The sequence below is a fragment of the Pseudorca crassidens genome, chromosome 19, assembly GCF_039906515.1.
Source record: "Pseudorca crassidens isolate mPseCra1 chromosome 19, mPseCra1.hap1, whole genome shotgun sequence".
NCBI classification, from domain to species: domain Eukaryota; kingdom Metazoa; phylum Chordata; class Mammalia; order Artiodactyla; family Delphinidae; genus Pseudorca; species Pseudorca crassidens.
Genome location: NC_090314.1, coordinates 50,777,840 through 50,796,595, shown reverse-complemented (window position 1 = coordinate 50,796,595; position 18,756 = coordinate 50,777,840). Strand labels below are relative to the sequence as shown.

General features: G+C 37.4%; 1 protein-coding gene across 12 annotated transcripts in view; it reads left to right on the top strand.

The window, feature by feature from the left end:
• The window catches only part of BPTF (bromodomain PHD finger transcription factor), a 139,619-nt gene that overhangs the window by 78,579 nt on the left and 42,284 nt on the right, over positions 1-18,756 (top strand). For 9 of the 12 annotated variants that reach the window (XM_067715247.1, XM_067715245.1, XM_067715246.1 and 6 more), the window contains 8 exons: positions 1,102-1,231; positions 1,644-1,782; positions 3,937-4,116; positions 5,199-7,512; positions 11,738-11,862; positions 12,612-12,740; positions 14,521-14,671; positions 15,481-15,604. In XM_067715247.1, the coding sequence (XP_067571348.1) occupies positions 1,102-1,231; positions 1,644-1,782; positions 3,937-4,116; positions 5,199-7,512; positions 11,738-11,862; positions 12,612-12,740; positions 14,521-14,671; positions 15,481-15,604 (3,292 nt within the window). The remainder of the gene's footprint in view (positions 1-1,101; positions 1,232-1,643; positions 1,783-3,936; positions 4,117-5,198; positions 7,513-11,737; positions 11,863-12,611; positions 12,741-14,520; positions 14,672-15,480; positions 15,605-18,756) is intronic. The other 3 variants (XM_067715250.1, XM_067715248.1, XM_067715242.1) reach the window with 1 other exon arrangement.

The window sequence follows — 18,756 nt, the reverse complement described above, 5'->3', positions numbered from 1 at the left end:
AGATGAATCTTTGCTATACTAGTTGTGTGCAGTTAACAAGCATGAGCTCTTGGCCTGGGGGACACTAGATTCTAGGGTGCTGTAATCACAAGGACACAAAACTTTATTCAAAGTGGAGATAGATAAATAGGAAGTTTTTGGTGGAGGGACAGAGGTGAAAAGAATTAAATCCCCTCTCACATCTTTCTTCTGCTCCCCCAGGTTAACAAAAGATCTCTTTATTCTTTTCACATAGCTGTGCATTTGAAATTGGCTACATCTGGGTAGGGTATGATAAAAGCAATTCTTCTGCCACTAGGGCTCTTAGAGACCGGAGCTCCTTTCTTTGTAGATTTTGGTTAATGTTCTTCATTATGGGAAATATTCCCATTCATGAAAATCTGATCACCTTAAAGTAGAACCTCACCACAGACCTGCCCATCTCCTTACTGGTAGGTGCAGTGATATCTATTTTCTTACCTGGAAAAAGAGTGTGGTCTGTGCCCTAGGCCTAATGATTAATGCCCAGTCCATGTGGTCCTTCCTGCCCAACCCTTCCTGTCATCCAGAAGCAGAAGCCCTGTGGGTCCCTTTCTCTTTGGTTGTAGGAAACCTGAGTTCTATGTTAGTGGACCCTCTGAAGACTTAAAAATCCCAAGTACTAGTAGAAATAGGAATATTGGTTGATAAAATAAGAGTTTTGGGATTTGTTGGTCTTTTTGGGGGAAGGAAAGAAGATATGTATCTTCTGGTATGGAAAGATCTAGTGTAGTTTTTCATTGATTAAAGACTGTGTAATTGTATTTATAATTACACAAAAAGGATATTATATTACAGTGTTGATGTATGCATAAATAAGTCATAAGTGAGTATATTTCTTATGGAGAGGCATATGAGAAGGATAGCATGTTCTATTTTTTTCCTTTTTGTACTATTTGATTTTTTTCCTATTAGAGAATTGTACATCTACTTATTTTTATGAGTCTGGGTTTTCTGGGCTGTGGGATTATAGCTAACCATTCTTTGTTTTTGTCTTCCTAATTTTCAGTACTATATTTTTATCTTTTTTGTTTATATTTTATAGTTGAGTGTAATTCTGTCTTTCTATCCATATATTCTTAGGTTACATAGAATGACATCAATTGAAAGAGAAGAAAAGGAGAAAGTCAAAAAAAAAGAGAAAAAACAAGAAGAGGAAGAAACAATGCAACAAGCTACATGGGTAAAATATACGTTTCCAGTTAAACATCAGGTAATTTTGGTATGATCTTTTAAATTGTGTTAGCCATTTCTGAGACTTTGATTCTGCAGTTTTGAATACTTAGTAATTTATTTTTACTTTTGACACACTTTCAATTAACGTAGTTGGAATGAAGTAATTCTTTCTGGCAATTTTATAAGCATAGGTTTTTGTTAGTAGACTATAGGTGAGTCATTAGACCAATTTGTAGAAATTGTTATAAATGTAAAATTGTTCTATATTTTTCATATTAGAAAGGAATATTAAGTTTCTTCATAAATCTTTGATTCTCAGTGAAAATAAAATGGACTGGTAGATTAATTTGCCTGACCATTGATTTTATTTAGTAAAAATGTGTAAAACCACATGTGCTTTATAAAACATTCTCATCCTTGTTTAATCAGCATGTTTTCACTTACACCAGGTTTGGAAACAAAAAGGAGAGGAATACAGAGTAACAGGATATGGTGGTTGGAGCTGGATTAGTAAAACTCATGTTTATAGGTTTGTTCCTAAATTGCCAGGCAATACTAATGTGAATTACAGAAAGTCATTAGAAGAAAGTAAGTAACTTAAGCTGTTTTTCCTGCATAATTGTTTCTGATTTGTATTCTTAAAAATTTGTAGTATATTGACTATATTTTGGATGAAAGTGTTTTTCTGCAATTCTTACTAGAATGTGAAAAATTACTAATGTAGTTTAATAATTATAAACTCTAAAGTTTTTAAAATTACCTTTATTCATGGGATTTTGGTATCTAGGATTTTAGCTTAAAAAGATGATAGAATAAAACTTGTTAAAAGAAAGAAGGCCTCAGCTACCTAACTGTTTTTCTAAAATCTTAAATTCAGTACTGCCTGACTTCTTGAGGAAACACAGTCTGGTGACCTCGGCATTGTAACGTTTAACAAAACCAGAAAGAAAGCGATAGAGGCTTCCATAACACTATCACATAAAGGAGATAGTAACTCAGTTTATGCTACTGGCTAATGGCTTTATTTATTTATTTTTTGGCTGCGTTTGGTCTTCGTTGCTGCGCCTGAGCTTTCTCTAGTTGTGGCGAGTGGGGGCTACTCTTTGTTGCGGTGCGTGGGCTTCTCATTGTGGTGGCTTCTCTTGTTGTGGAGCACGGGCTCTAGGTGCGCAGGCTTCAGTAGTTGCGGCTCGCAGGCTCAGTAGTTGTGGCTTGTGGGCTCTAGAGCACAACCTCAGTAGTTGTGGTGCATGGGCGTAGTTGCTCCGTGGCATGTGGGATCTTCCCGGACCAGGGCTCGAACCTGTGTCCCCTGCATTGGCAGGCGGATTCTTAACCACTGCGCCACCTGGGAAGTCCCAACTTTAGTGTTTAGAATCACAGAACTCTAGAGGTGAACTGCCCTTTTAGGAGGTAAATATTTTGAAACTCATGTTAAATAAATTATTTCATGAAGGTGTTAAGTGCCATACTGAAGGTCACACAGATGGCGCTTCCGTTGCCCTTTTTGCACTCTACCACGTTGTCTCTCCTTTGTTATCTAAGCAATTTTCAAAAGCAGTTCTGTTCGCTTTGCAGCATATTTGCTAATTTATGGTGTGATATGGTCTTTCCTGTGAAGCCCATGCTGTAGTGCCAAATAAGTGCTATGTACACACCTAGCTAACTGATTTGGCTTCCTTGTGAATGGTTCTCATGAAACCTGAACCAGTAGATTTTTGAAACTGTTAATGTGGGAAAGTTGTCACTGAATTACCTTTTAACAGAAAAAAAACATGTATTTTATAGAGCTCACTGGAATTTATATTTTAGGGACTAGGAGTGTCTTGCATATAGCAGATGTTCAATAACTTTCTATTTGCTAAATAGAAATATTCAGTATTCATTTACACTATCTGATTATATTCAAGCTAAATGTCCATTATAATAAATTCTAAAAGATTGTTATAATTTTTATTACTATTTCATTGTTCCAGTTACCTGTGTAGCACTTAGAAAGAATTATAGAGAGCTTTTCTTTAATTGTGTTTGACCTATGTAATAAAATCCAGATTATCAATATGCAAAATATTTAGGCTTTTGCAAATTTATTTTGTGTCCACTTTCCTTAGCATGGGGTTTTCTATTGTCCAAATGCTGGGCCTTTATCTAGCAGGTACCAAGTTGGTCTTGGAGCATCTTTTGAGTCTTTTCCTCCCAGTTGGCAGCAGGGAAGAAACCAGTAGTAAATCAGGCCCAAACAAGGCTACACATTGCATTCGGTTATTTCTCTTTTCTGTGATACAGACTTAAGTATTCTTAACTTGGAATCTATAGATAAACTTCAACTGCATTCAAATTTCAAATGCCATTGAAATTTATTACAAAAGCTTGTTGTGTATGTACGTTTTTTCTGGGTAGGGGATCATAGCATTTATCCAATTCTAATATGGTTCTGTAATACAAAGTATGTTAGAAACCACTGATGCAGACTTTCTGAAGTCAGCGAACAGGTTGAAATAGTCTCATATGTGAAGGCTTCTGAAGTACATCTAAACTGTAGTCATTACTTCTATGTTTAGGTCAGCTGAGCATATAAGAAAGAATGTAATAGCTTCAACTTTTGTATTTTGGGTTTTTTGAATTAAAAAAAGTATAAATTGCTGGAATATACTTGATAATTTCCACTAAACTAGGTGTATTAAAGTAAATTGCTAATATTTGACATACTTGTAATTACTATATACTTGGGGTTTTTTTTAGCTAAAAATAATATGGATGAAAATATGGATGAATCAGATAGAAGAAAAAGTCCACGAAGTCCAAAAAAAATAAAAACAGAGTCTGATTCTGAGAAAGGCGAGGTAAAAGATTCAGATGCTACAAAAGGAGCAGACCAAAGTGAAATGGACATTTCAAAGGTTACTGAGAAGAAGGACCAAGGTAAGGAGAGAAAAGTGTGGAGGGCAGCCTGGGGGTGATAAGAAAGCACTGGATCTAGTTCGCACAGCAGGAAAGGTACTGCAATGTCTCTTTGATAATAGCATTATTGAAACATGATTCATATGCCATATAACTCACCCACTTACAGTGTACAATTCAGTAGTTTTTACTATATTCACAGAGTTGTTCATCTATCACCATACTCAATTTTAGAACATTTTTCATCACCCAAAAAGAAACCTCATACCCACTAGCAGTCAGTCCTCCCTAAATCCCAATCTACTTTCTGTCTCTATGGATTTGCCTGTTTTGGACATTCCATATAAATGGAATCAGGTAGTATGTGGTCCTTTGTGTCTGGCTTCTTTCACTTAGCATGTTTTCAGATTTCATCCATGTTGTAGCATGTATCAATACTTCATTCCTTTTTATTTACAAATGATATTCTACTGTATGGATACGTCATGTTATGTTTATCCATTCATGGTGGACATTTGGGTTTTTTCTCTTTGGCTATTAAGAATAATGGAAATATGAACATTCATGTACAAGTTTTTATATGGACATATGTTTTCATTTCTCTTGGGTAAATACATAGGGGTGGAATTGCTGGATCAAGAGATAACTGTATGTTCAGCCTTTTGAGGAACTTACATTGACTTTTGTGAAAAGTTGTTTTTTTAAAAACTAGATAAGTTAGATAATGCATGAGGCTTAATATGTTTTATAACCATAAAATAACCATAAAATACTCTGTACAAAATCTTATGTGAAGGTACTGGTATATGCAATAGCTATCACATACTAAGTTATTTTTCCTTGTGGCATTCCATCATTTTTAGATACTAGGAATCAGAATATTTAAATATTTGGAATGTATGTGTTTTTTAACCTTTTATAAAGTTTAGCCCTGTCCATTGACCTATTTTAATCATATCAGGAACTTTTAAATATATAGCTATTTATAGTTAAGGTTTTGAGTAAAAATCATAAAAACTGGTATTTTTTAAAGTGAAAATATTATCATGAATTCCACATTTCAGACTAAAAATTACATTTATATAAATGTCTTTGTTTCACAGATGTAAAAGAAGTTTTAGACTCTGACAATGATAAATCCTTTAAGGAAGAACCGATGGAAATAGATGATGATGTGAAAACAGAGTCACATATAAATTGTCAGGAAAGTTCTCAAGTAGATGTGGTCAATGTCAGTGAGGGTTTTCATCTAAGGACTAGTTATAAAAAGAAAATCAAATCATCCAAACTAGATGGACTTCTTGAAAGGAGAATTAAACAGTTTACACTGGAAGAAAAACAACGCCACGAGAAAATGAAGTTGGAGGGTGGAATTAAGGGTATAGGAAAGACCTGCACAAGTTCTTCGAAAAGTCTGTCTGAATCACCAGTAATAACAAAAGTAAAAGAAGGGTGTCAAAGTGACTTGCTTACACAAGAACAGAGCTCTAATGCAAGTAACGATAAATCTGAAGACTTGATTCGGGGATGTTCACAAAATGATTCCTCAATTCTTGGAATCAGTGATCCTGATCATACAACAAACAAACTTTATTCAAAAGATCAAATGCTAGATGATGCCTCCATTCAGAGCGCAGAGACAAACTGTCAGAAACAAAATTCTGTTCGAAATGACGTAAATGAGAGTCTCTCTGACCCTGCCAGTAAAGGCCAGGAGCCCAGTAAGATTAAAACAAAAGGAAGTGATTTTCTCATTGATGACGCTAAACTAGCCAGTGCAGGTGAAATTGGTACTTTGATCTATAAGAACAAAAAACCACTCATACAGGAAGATAATGACACCATTGTGTCTCCTTCCCAGAGCCCTTTACTTCCATCAGTACCTAAAAGTACTGATGATAGAGATATCCCATCTCTGTCAAAAGCAATAGACTTTGAAGGAAAATTGGGATGTGATTCTGAATATAATAGCACTTTGGAAAATAGTTCTGATACTATGTCCATTCAAGACAGCAGTGAAGAAGATATGATTGTTCAGAATAGCAATGAAAGTATTTCTGAACAGTTAATAACTCAAGAACAAGGTAGTGAAGGCTTAGAACCATTGAAACATCAGTTTGTTTCAGATAAGACCACTGGAAACTGTGGCGACAGGCTGCAGGCTAAGGTAAATGAAGCAAATGGTAAAAAAACAAGTCAAGATCAGAAATTAGAGGAGAGACCACTTAATAAATGTATCGATCAAATCAATCTGAAAAGTGTCACTGACAAAAAGAATAATGAAAACCGAGAGTCTGAAAAGAAAGGACAGAAAGCAAGTACCTTTCAAATAAATGGAAAAGATAATAAACCTAAAGTATATTTGAAAGGTGAATGCTTGAAAGACATTTCTGAGAGTAAAGTAGGAAGTTGTGACATTGAACCAAAGGTTAATAATATAAATAAAATAATTCCTGAAAATGATATTAAGTCTTTGACTGTTAAAGAATCTGCTGTAAAGCCATTCATGAATGGTGATGTCATCATGGAAGATTTTAATGAAAAAAACAACTTGGAAACAAAATCATGTTTACTGAGGTCTTCGGATACTGAAGGCAACTACCAAGATCGCCTAGAGACCCTGCCATCAACCAAACAGTCTGAGGGTACCCAAGCTACCACGCCTCTGCCATCTTGTCCAGAAAGCAGCAGTTCAGCCAATCAGGAAGAAGACATGGAAATTGAAACCTGCGAAGTTAAGAAAGTTACTTCGTCTCCTGTTACTTCTGGAGAGGACTCTAACTTCAGTAATGATTTTATTGATGAAAATGGCCCGCCCACCAACAAAGATGAAAATGTCAATGGAGAATCTGAAAGAAAAACAGTCATCACAGAAGTCACCACCATGACGTCCACAGTAGCCACAGAATCAAAAACCGTAATTAAGGTAGCAAAAGTTGATAAGCAGACTGTGGTCTCTTCCACAGAAAATTGTGCCAAGTCCACTGTCACAACCACCACTACAACGGTAACAAAGCTTTCCACGCCCTCCACAGGCAGCAGTGTGGACATAATCTCTGTGAAGGAGCAGAGCAAAACTGTGGTCACCACGACAGTGACAGACTCACTGACCACCGCAGGAGGCACTCTGGTAACATCTATGACCGTGAGCAAAGAATATTCCACAAGAGACAAAGTGAAACTCATGAAGTTTTCAAGACCCAAGAAGACTCGTTCAGGTACAGCTCTGCCATCGTACAGAAAGTTCATCACCAAGAGCAGCAAGAAGAGCATATTTGTTTTGCCCAATGATGACCTAAAAAAATTGGCCAGAAAAGGAGGAATCCGAGAAGTCCCTTATTTTAATTATAATGCAAAACCTGCCTTGGATATATGGCCATATCCTTCTCCTAGACCAACCTTTGGTATCACTTGGAGGTATGTACTTTAAAATGCATTTGGGGGAGGGAGAAAGTTTTTAAAGAATTATCTAATAAAAATATCTCATTTATGAGATAACACAAATAAGACAGGGAAATATATATTTAATGGGCAAAGTTAGTAATGGAAATAAGATACAGAGAGGTTTTAACTCGGCCAGCTGGTGGGTACTAAAGTTTACTTAGGGAAAAATGTGTAAAGACTGAAAATGTAAGGGAATCCTTTAAAATGAAATTCAGCTTCACTTTTCACAAGACAAAAGAAATGTGTCAAACATAGTTGTTGGTCTAACCTCCCAAGTTATTGCCATGTGTTTGCTTTGGGAGTGAGATAATCACAGAATTGGATAATCACCAACTTTCTGGAATGTTTGTATTTTATTTCTATTAGGTAATTCATAAAAACATAAGACATAGGAAACATGCCTGTAAATCACACAAGGTTCATCATAATGTAGGAAATCTTCTTGATGTAATTTGTTTGCATGATAGGCATTTGTTTTGGAGTTCTCTGTTATTTATGTGAGAAAAGGTAGTCTGAGATGTCTTAGGGAGTTTCTTTAAACCCAGAAATAGTCTTAATTTAAAAGTTTCTGGGCATTAAGCTTTGGGGATAAATTATACGTACGTAGAGTTGGCAGTTGTAAGATCATGTAGTTTTAAATTGGGAAAGGATCTTAGAAATTCATATCTTTTTTAGATGCATAATAATTTGCCTCTGGTCCCAGAGGGACTGAGTTAGGAATAGTGCCTGGTTTTCCTAAATCCCAGTCCAGTACTTTATCTTCTATATCACATTTCACGTATTTGTCCTTGCTTTGTGCTTTTCCATGTCCTTGTCTTTTTATCTTTTCACCCTTAAAATTGAAAAGGATGGAACATGAACATTGAAAACATAAGAGTTCTGTGGGACATGCTCAGAAACTAGGAACGGTCTTGTTTGCAGTGAGATTTCGCTAGGATCCTCAAGTTCATGATGTCAGCAGGTTCCTGAGCAGACTCCATTTTCACTTTAGGCTTCATTTCTGTGTGTCTTTAGTATGGTTCCTTTAAGTTGAAATCATACTTTTCTTGTTTTCTTTATATTACAATTAGCTAGTATTAAAAAAAAAAGACTGTAAATGAGTACTCTCTATAAAGGAATTAATTAATATGACCAGTCATAGTTGGTTTGACCAAGTTTTTAATAACTCATCTTTTGATTTGAATTAAAATATCATCACTCCATTACACATTCAATAGAGACAGCTGAAAAGTACAATTTCTCTGCAGGGCCTGCAATGAAGGATTTGCAGAATCCTGCAGGGAATCAAGGAACTCTTCATTACAGTTCATGGATTTGTAGGATTACTCTGCACTTTTCTGCTTTCTTCATTGAGAGCGGTCCCAAAATGTATCCTTGACTGTCCTGCAGGTAACTTCTTTCCCACTGGAAAAGTTACTATGTACAAATACTTTAATTAAAGTGACCTGGCAGTTGTGGAGGCCGACCTTTCTGCTCTTTTCTATTCTGTAAATGGAAGGTAGGCTTGACTGCGAAGCACTTTTCTCTGAACCAGTTCTGTTCACGTGTTGCCCAGGGCCCTTTTCTGCACGGCTGGGTTTCAGAAACCTTGTATTGTTATGTTTTAATATGCACTGGGGGCACAGTTTTTATCTGTTTAGTTAATTTCTCATTTTTTAATGGAAGGAAGTACCTTCCTGTATGTTTTAAACAGATACTGCCTTCAGATATATGCTAACGTCTTAATTTGCTGAGGTTGAGAGAAACATAATCCCTTCTATCTAACGGAGGCATGGGTAAAAATGTAAATTATTCTTGACTTTAGAATGCATTTTTAAAAAAGGTATCGCTATAAAAACCATGCATGTGAAATGCATTTTTCTACTCACACTTGAATAAAATATGTCTGATGCTTAGAGTAGGTGCTAAGAATGCCAAAGGCGCATGTTTGGTCTTTATTAAATTTAACATTAAGGCTGAGCAGTATTGAAAAAGTGAAACTTGTCTCATTGACTCATTAGGGCCTCTTTTTCCCTCCACACTGTCCATTCCCTTACTCCCTTTTCCCCAGGCCCTGATTCTGTGTTTCATGATCACTTTGAACCAGTAGTTTTCTCCATGGTGCTGTCAGAAGGATCCTCCTAAAATGCAGATCTATCCTGTGAATGTTCTGACTGAGCTGAGCAGGCATTTAAAGCGGATGTGTTAACCACCACAGGGCTGGGAAGGGGAAAGCGTTTGTCACCTGTCCACCACGTCTATGAGAAGTACTCCCCTTTATAACCCATGCAGAACTGGCTGCATTGCAGAGATCTCCGTATAGACGGCCGCTGACACTCTTTAATCCTTCCATTCGGTGCAGCACATTTTGGCTTCTGCCTTCTTCTCTCGTGCCAGCTTCATCTCTCGCTGCACCTTCACACCCCTTCCCTCCAGCCAGAGTACACCGGATGTGGTTTTCAGGAAGAAGTGTGTGCTTTTGTACACCTTCCTCCTCAGCGCATGTGTGCCCCCTTGCCTTTGGTCAGCCGCCCCCTCACCCTTGTCCTCTGAGGCTCCAGCAAAGCTCTCATCCCCATCCCTGGGCCCAATCAGGTACCACTCCCTTGTGCTTTCCTCTGTTACAGCTCCTGAGGATGCAGGAAGACATTATAATTCACTTCTGTGTCCCCAGCTCCTTTCACTTAGTTTAACACATAGAAGAAACTCAAGTATTTTTTGAATGAATAAATGAATGGACACGCTCTAATGCATGAGATGTGTTCCCCACCTGGTGTTGTTTCCATTGTAAAATAGAGAAGCTTTCAAGTTGTTGTTTGTTGAGAGTGATTGGAGGAAGAAGAGAGAGAATGAGAAACAACTCTCTTTCCAAATAAATATTCATTTGTTTTCTCCCATGAGTCCAAAGTTCCCTAGGCATTTCTTTAGGGTGTGATCTGAAAGTGACAGACACTTTCCCCCTGTAAGGACATCCTTGCACTGATTAACATTTGCCCTCTAATTTAAGAACCCTTTGTCCAGGTCAGAGGATTCACAGGGTGATAGCACAACAAAGAAAATAATGGTGTCACAGCTGGAGAGGGGAAATTAAGAAGTTGCAGCAACTTTTTGGCTAGAGCTTTCTCTTTCTCACGTTGTTTGCTTTTCTAACTTAACGTTAAGAATAGAAAGCATTGCTTTTCAAATATAAATTGTCTAAGACTTACCTTGTATACCTCTATTAGAGGAGGAAATTATTTCGTTTCATAGGCTTTCCCTACAGTACAATCAGTATATTCATTTAAGTATGTGGAAACGTCAATAAAATATTTAATTATACAAAACCACTAATAGAGAATTGACAGCCTAGGGCTGCTTTATAATGTTCTATGGTTAACTCCATTTTAAGACATGATGTTCATTGCAGTTGTAAATTCATTCTGAAATGTGTTTTTAATATTATTTTAAAAAGAATATCTAATATGTTCAATAACTTTGTTTACAGTGTTTAGAAAAAACCTGAACACAAAGATTCCTTTGTCTCCTGACTAGTAACTAACATAGTAATGTCCTTTTTTATTATTCATTGTATCATAGGATTCTAAAACTACACCAATGTTGTTAAAGTAACGTTAGTATTAGCAGCATTCATCATCCAGTACTTTGTGTTTTGCAGAACCACCATTTCAGTACAAAATTTCTGTCCATCTGGAAAGGTCTTACTGGATTTGTGAGGTCTTTCTGTTTTGCTTTTTGAGAAAATTGAAACATTTTCAGTTTGTTTCAGCAAAAATCAGTTAAGATTTTATTCTTCTTCAGATCACTTATCATATTGTCACACAATTATTTATTTCTCCATATATGCTCTCATTCATAATTTTTCTAACACATATTTTAGAATTAGGCTAAATTTATAAAATCTTTGTAAATTGTTGCCATATCAGTCTTACAATGAAATATGCTTTGTTTTACGTATTTATATGGCATTTGAGGTAACTATAGCCCCTTTGTGAATTGTTAGATGCATGTCATGCCTGGGAACAAAAAAGTTCTTTTATTAAGGAACATATAATAACCAAAGTGCTTATAAAGCCATATGATAAATATTGAAGTCACAATGAGGACAAAAAACAATCCTTCAGTTTAGTAGAGAGAGAGAGAGAGTGTGTGTGTGAGTGTGTGTGTGTGTGTTTGTGTGTGTGTGTATACATACATCGTTTTTCTTGGGTTTTTCTTTCAGGTATAGACTTCAGACTGTGAAGTCCTTAGCTGGAGTGAGTCTTATGTTGCGGTTACTGTGGGCAAGTCTGAGATGGGATGACATGGCAGCCAAGGCTCCTCCAGGAGGAGGGACTACACGGACAGGTAGCGGTTTTTTATTTTCGAATTTAAGTTTAAAAGAGAAAAATCTCTTGACAGTTCACTTCATTTTAAGCATGTCTGTTATTTATTAAAATATAGTGCTAGTATTTTAAAAACAAGGCTTTGGTCAAGTTTAGCAACACATGCTATAAAATCCTGGGGGCCGGGCAGGGGCGTTTCACATTATAAGGGTAGTCACTAATGTGTGAACCAGTGTGAATTTTTAAAAGATATTTCTTACCGCACAGTATAAATCATTTAAATTGGGACATCTGGAACCCTGTGCTTGCTGCTGCTCTCCTAGGGTTTTTATTATTTTGACCGAATTTTGCCACCAGGAACTAAGCTGTGCCCAAACAGCATTTTGCTCAGTTGAGAAATTTTCAGTGACGAAGAAACTCAGTATTGTTGCAATCTAGTGATGGTCCTGCAACTGTTCATTAAGCAAATGTTTCCAAAGGTTTAGTCTTTTTTTTTTTTTTTTGCGGTACGCGGGCCTCTCCTGTTGCGGAGCACAGGCTCCGGACGCACAGGCTCAGCGGCCATGGCTCACGGGCCCAGCCGCTCCGCGGCACGTGGGATCCTCCCGGACCGGGGCACGAACCCGTATCCCCTGCATCGGCAGGCGGACTCTCAACCACTGCACCACCAGGGAAGCCCCTAGTCTCTTTTTAAAGTACCAGATGTTGTACCTTTTTATTCTCTGAATATTTGGGGTGGTTATTAATACTATGTGAATTAAATCACCATAGAAACATCTGAAACTGAAATCACAACAACAGAAATAATTAAGAGGCGAGATGTTGGTCCTTATGGCATTCGATCTGAATATTGTATCAGGAAAATCATCTGCCCCATTGGAGTTCCAGAAGCACCAAAAGGTAAGGAGTAGAAATAAGTCTTTTCTTTTATTATTTACCTGTTAGCCATATCTTTTATGAATTGAAGTTTGATTATAACTGTTTCTTTAACTCTTTATTCAACTTTTGAAAAAAATACTTTTTCATCACAAACTATTCTGTTTTTAAAATGATATTTAATCAGTAAACATAGCAAAATTCCACTAGACACACAGTGATGCCTACAGTCATGGTACCAGGCAGAGGAAGGGTACAAATACCTCTTTTATCAGTAATTAAAGATATGGAGCAGTGGTTGACACCAGACCGTCAGCTCCAAGACTCAAGCCTTTGAGTCTGTCTGGTTGTAGTCCTGGAACCTGCTGTAGAATCTGACACATAAGTGGTCAGTGAAGATTTGTTGACTCAAGGGTTCAAGCTATTGTGTAATACTTCAGTGGTCAGGGTAGAAATAACCTAAGAGGCATAAAGAGTTACTCAGGAAACATTTATAGACACCTACATGATAGGCCTTAGGTGGCAAATACGTAGAACAATGGAATCCAGCCCCTATTCTAAAGGTAGCAAAGAAAAGGTATAATAATTCTATACTTGAGAATCAAAATTATTAACACTAAGAAGAGTCCAGTAAGGTGTCCAGATTCAAGATATATAATTAGACAAAAATAAATAATTTTATTTTACCTGTGTAGTAAAAATACTTAGGGGAACAACTATGAAGAAACGTGGAAAAAGAAGATGCTGTCTATAAATAGAAGCTTACTATTTTATAGAAGTTAATTGTCCCCAAATGGATAAATTTAATTTTTTGAATCTTGATTGAATCAACTCAAAAGCTCATCTTGGAGAATAAATGAGAATGGCTTTTTTGAAAAGAGTAACAATAAGGGGGTAGCTGCCCTAATAGATGATGAAATATTAGTATAACTAAAACAATGTCCTGGAACAGGAATAGACAGCTCAGTTGATAGGCAAAGACACACAGATGGAAGAAGGCGTTCCTGACCAGTCGTCAGTCTTGACTCCACAGCCGTTGATGCAAACCACTGCTGTCTCCTTGAATCACTTTTCTTTTCTTGTATCACTTCATACAATCCAGGTCCTGCTGCTGTTTCAGTTTCCTTCTGTTGCTTGCCTGTGATTCTACTGCTTCCCTCTTCCCTGAACATACGGGAAGGTTCAATGCTTGTCTGTCCCTACTTTTTATTTTTAGAATCTTATCACTGGAGATTATATCTATTCTTAATAGTTTCCGATCCCTCCTTTACATTAGTAAGTCTCCAGTCCCTCTTCTCGGTGCCCTGATAGGGAAATACAGATCACCAGAGTTGTACATTTCAAGGACACCCAGCCCAGCTGGGAGGAACACGCTACGCTTCTTGAAGAAGGTTGTATCCACATTGCGGTCTGAAGGATGAATTAGGCACCAGTCAAATGAGGGGGAAGGAGGCTAGGAGTAGTGTTCCAGGCAGAGGGAACAGGCTGTGGAAAGGCTAATAGGGCTTTTATATCAGGGGCCAGCAAACCATGAGCTTTGACCCACCATCTGCTTTTGTTAATAAAGTTTGATTGGAACACAGCCACACTTTCTGACTTATGTATTGTCTTTGGCTCCTTTTATGATACAGAGTTGAGGAGTTGTAGTAGAGACCATCTGGCCTGCATAGTCTAAAGTATTTACCATCTGGCCCTTTAAGAAAATGTTTGCCAATCCCTGCTTTTCATGATATAAGAGAAGATGCCAGAAGTACTATAATTTAGAAGCTATATTGCTTAAAATACTCCGATTTCTTTTCCAAAGAAACACCTACGCCTCAGAGGAAAGGCCTTCGATCGAGTGCATTGCGGCCAAAGAGACCAGAAACGCCCAAGCAAACTGGCCCTGTTATTATTGAAACCTGGGTAGCAGAGGAAGAGTTGGAATTATGGGAGATCAGGGCGTTTGCTGAGAGGTAAGGAAATGGTTTATATGTGATCAGATGCTGAAGATTTTTATCACTTCAGAATTAAAGAATTACCCCTTTAATAGTTTATTCGATATGTCCTAATTTTGCTCCACCTTTTGATTCTCTAGCTGTGTATCGTTTATTAACGTCCTCTTTCTAATTTTTATGAGTTATTATCTGCTTGTCAATTTTGAATTACCTTAATTTAAATGTTTTATTTTTAAATTGAAATAATTTTATACTTTTTGTATGATGTGGAACTTAACCAGATTTCACTTAATATTAGATGCCAGATGCCTAGTAGGATACAGGCATACTCATTTTATCGCGCTTCGCAAATACTGCGGTTTTTACAAGCTGAAGACTTGTGGCAACTCTGCATTGAGAAAGTCTGTAGGCACCATTTCCCCAACAGCATTTGCTTACTTTGTGTCTCTGTGTCACATTTTGGTAATTCTCACAGTATTTCAAAACTTTTCATTATTATTATATTTGTTATGATGATCTATGATCAGTGATCTTTGATGTTACTACTACGACTCACTGAAAACTCAGATGATTATTAGCATTTTTTAGCAATAAAGTATTTTTTAAATTAAGGTATGTACTTTTTTTTTTAGACATGATGTTATTGCACACTTAGTAGACTACAGTATAGTGTAAACATCACTTTTATATGCACTGGGAAACCAGAAAAATCATGTGACTCACTTTATTGCGACATTTGCTTTATTGCAGTGATCTGGAACCAAACCCACAATATCTATGAGGTATGCCTGTAGTTTCTGATAAATTCCTCCTTTCTTTCCCTGCAGAGTGGAGAAAGAAAAGGCACAAGCAGTTGAGCAACAGGCTAAGGTTAGTGAACAGAAGAAGGCAGAGGACTTCAAGGCCCAAATGGAGGCTCATCTCAAACAGCAGCGATTGGCTGCCCAGCAGGTGGGGGAGTTGGTACCAGTCCCACCTGGCAGCGAATTGACATTTTTAGCCAAATTTTTGCACACTAAAAGCAGAGTAATTTTATATTCATGTGGTTTTATTTTTACGTGTATCTCATATATATCTTAATTTCAGTACTTGAAAATAGCTCTGTGGATATACCAAGCTTTGGTTTTGCAAAAAGTGTACACATTTGAAGAACAATGTTTGAAGTATAATTTCTCTTATTTATTATATTTATAATTCAAAGGGTAGTTTCTAAAGATAATTTTTTCCTGTAAAATTCCAATCCGTAAAATCTCTGTAGTCTATGAAAAAGTGAGTTCTACTAAAAGTATAAGTTTGTTGTAATTGGTGGTCATCAGGCTACTGTGGTCTCTTAGTATTTCCATACTGTGATGTATCATATGTGCCTGACTATTTAGGGACCCAAATAAAAGATAATTACCCCTTCCTTCTAATAAGAAGATACTATGAAAGTTTTTAGCCAAACTTGAATATATAAACTTTCAGGATATTGATAAAATAGAAATAGATAAAATAGGTATCATTAACTTAGTTACACATAACTTACTTAAAAATTACATATTACATAAATAAATCAGACTCATTTCCTCATGTTTTACCTTTTTCCTCATATTTTATAAAATATTTTTTCAAGTTCTTGTATATTTTACAGTGGTTACTATAGGTCATCTTCACTTAGATCAAAGTTTGAGATAACAGCACTTCTGGATTTTGTCATGTCTATCTCTCCACTCATAGAAAGACTGGCTAGTTGTTTTGTTTTTCATTTTATGGATGTGTTTTGTCATCTCTACAATGTAACCCAAGGTATTACTTTTGGGGGGGGCCAGGGGGTCAATTTCTTTAATTTGATAATGAGCTTTTCTCTGGCAGTTGAAAGTCAGAACCTGAACTTGGTGATGTATTACCTCTCTGAGTCCCCCAAGAACATTGTATTCTTTGCTTTTCCTATGTGTGTCAGTTTCTGAGGTGATGGACATGCACCTGTATATAGCTTAATTGAACAGAGCAGTATATACTTAATCTATATATTACTTCAGAATTTTTATTTAGGGGCTTCCCTGGTGGTGCAGTGGTTGAGAGTCCGCCTGCCGATGCAGGGGACACGGGTTCGTGCCCCGGTCCGGGAAGATCCAGCATGTCGTGGAGTGGCTGGGCGCGTGAGCCATGGCCGCTGAGCCTGCACGTCCGGAGCCTGTGCTCCGCAACAGGAGAGGCCACAACAGTGAGAGGCCTGCGTACAAAAACAAAAAACAAACAAACAAAAAAATTTATTTAAAATATCTTTCTCAAAACAAGTCAATCTTCATTTTAATGTTTTCCAAATTTAGCAATGAATATGATCGAAACTTTTTTTCCATGCAAAAATTGAGAAATAATGACAGCTAGAGTTTAATGACAAACTTGCTGTTTTGAACATGTGTACAAACCCAGCAGATTTTGTGGACATGTCAAACCTGTGATTTTTTCCCCCTGTAATTTTAAAAAATTTTTTATACAATTTTTAAAGGTTGTACTCCATTTACAGTTATTACAAAATATTGGCTATATTTCCCATAGTCAACATTTCCAATTTTTGAAGGCATAGCCCCAGAAAATAACTATGGGTTTAGTTGTTTTGTTTTTCTTGCCTCCTTTATTATTATTATTTTTTTTTTTTCATTTTTTTTTTTCCTTTTTTTTTGTGGTACGCGGGCCTCTCACTGTTGTGGCCTCTCCCGTTGCGGACCACAGGCTCCGGATGCACAGGCTCAGCGGCCATGGCTCACGGGCCCAGCCGCTCCGCGGCATGTGGGATCCTCCTAGACCGGGGCACGAACCCATGTCCCCTGCATCGGCAGGCAGACTCTCAACCACTGCGCCACCAGGGAAGCCCACCTCCTTTATTTTTTAACTGATCCAATTGGATGACATTTCCAAGAATCCAAAACTAAGCTCCTTTTCTTCTTTTTTTTTTAAATATAAATTTATTTATTTATTTATTTTTGGCTACGTTGGGTCTTTGTTGCTGCGTGCAGGTTTTCTCTACTTGCAGCTAGTGGGGGCTACTCTTCGTTGCGGTGCGCGAGCTTCTCATTGCGGTGGCTTCTCTTGTTGCGGAGCACATGCTCTAGGCGCACGGGCTTCAGTAGTTGTGGCTTGCGGGCTCTAGAGTGCAGGCTCAGTAGTTTTGGCGCATGGGCTTAGTTGCTCCGCAGCATGTGGGATCTTCCCAGACCAGGGCTCGAACCCATGTCCCCTGCATTGGCAGGCAGATTCTCAACCACTGCACCACCAGGGAAGCCCTCATTTTCTTCTGAGGAATGAGAAATTATGTAAAATACCTCACATTATTTTAAGGCATACAGGACATATACAAAAGTAACAGTAAAAAGACTAGGTATGCTGTCTTTGATGAGCAGTGTTTGATGGCAAGAAATAGTTCAGCATTGGAATTTGATCTTCGTACACGACTCAGCTCCAGCATTTACTAGCTCTGTGACCTTGGGCTAGTTTTACAACCTCCCTAAGTCTCAGTTTCCTCATCTTTAAATCACAGAACCAGCAACTTTATTGGGTTGGTCCAAGAATTAAATAAGATAATGAAGGGGTAAAGGGTTTGCCACCAGGTTTGTAGTCAGTGCCAGCTGTAGGTTTTTTTTTGTTTGTTTGTTTGTTTTAACATCTTTATTGGAGTATAATTGCTTTACAATGGTGTGTTAGTTTCTGCTTTATAACAAAGTGAACCAGCTATACATATACATATATCCCATATCTCCTCCCTCTTGCATCTCCCTCCCACCCTCCCTATCACACCCCTCTAGGTGGTCACAAAGCACTGAGCTGATCTCCCTGTGCTGTGTGGCTGCTTCCCACTAGCTGTCTATTTTACATTTGGTAGTATATATATATATGTGCATGCCACTCTCTCACTTCATCCCAGCTTACCCTTCCCCCTCCCTGTGTCCTCAAGTCCATTCTTTATGTCTGCATCTTTATTCCTGTCCTTCCCCTAGGTTCTTCAGAACCAGGAAAACTGGACAGCTACATGTAAAAGAAGGAAATTAGAACACTCCATAACACCATACACAAAAATAAACTCAAAATGGATTAAAGACCTAAATGTAAAGCCAGACATTATAAAA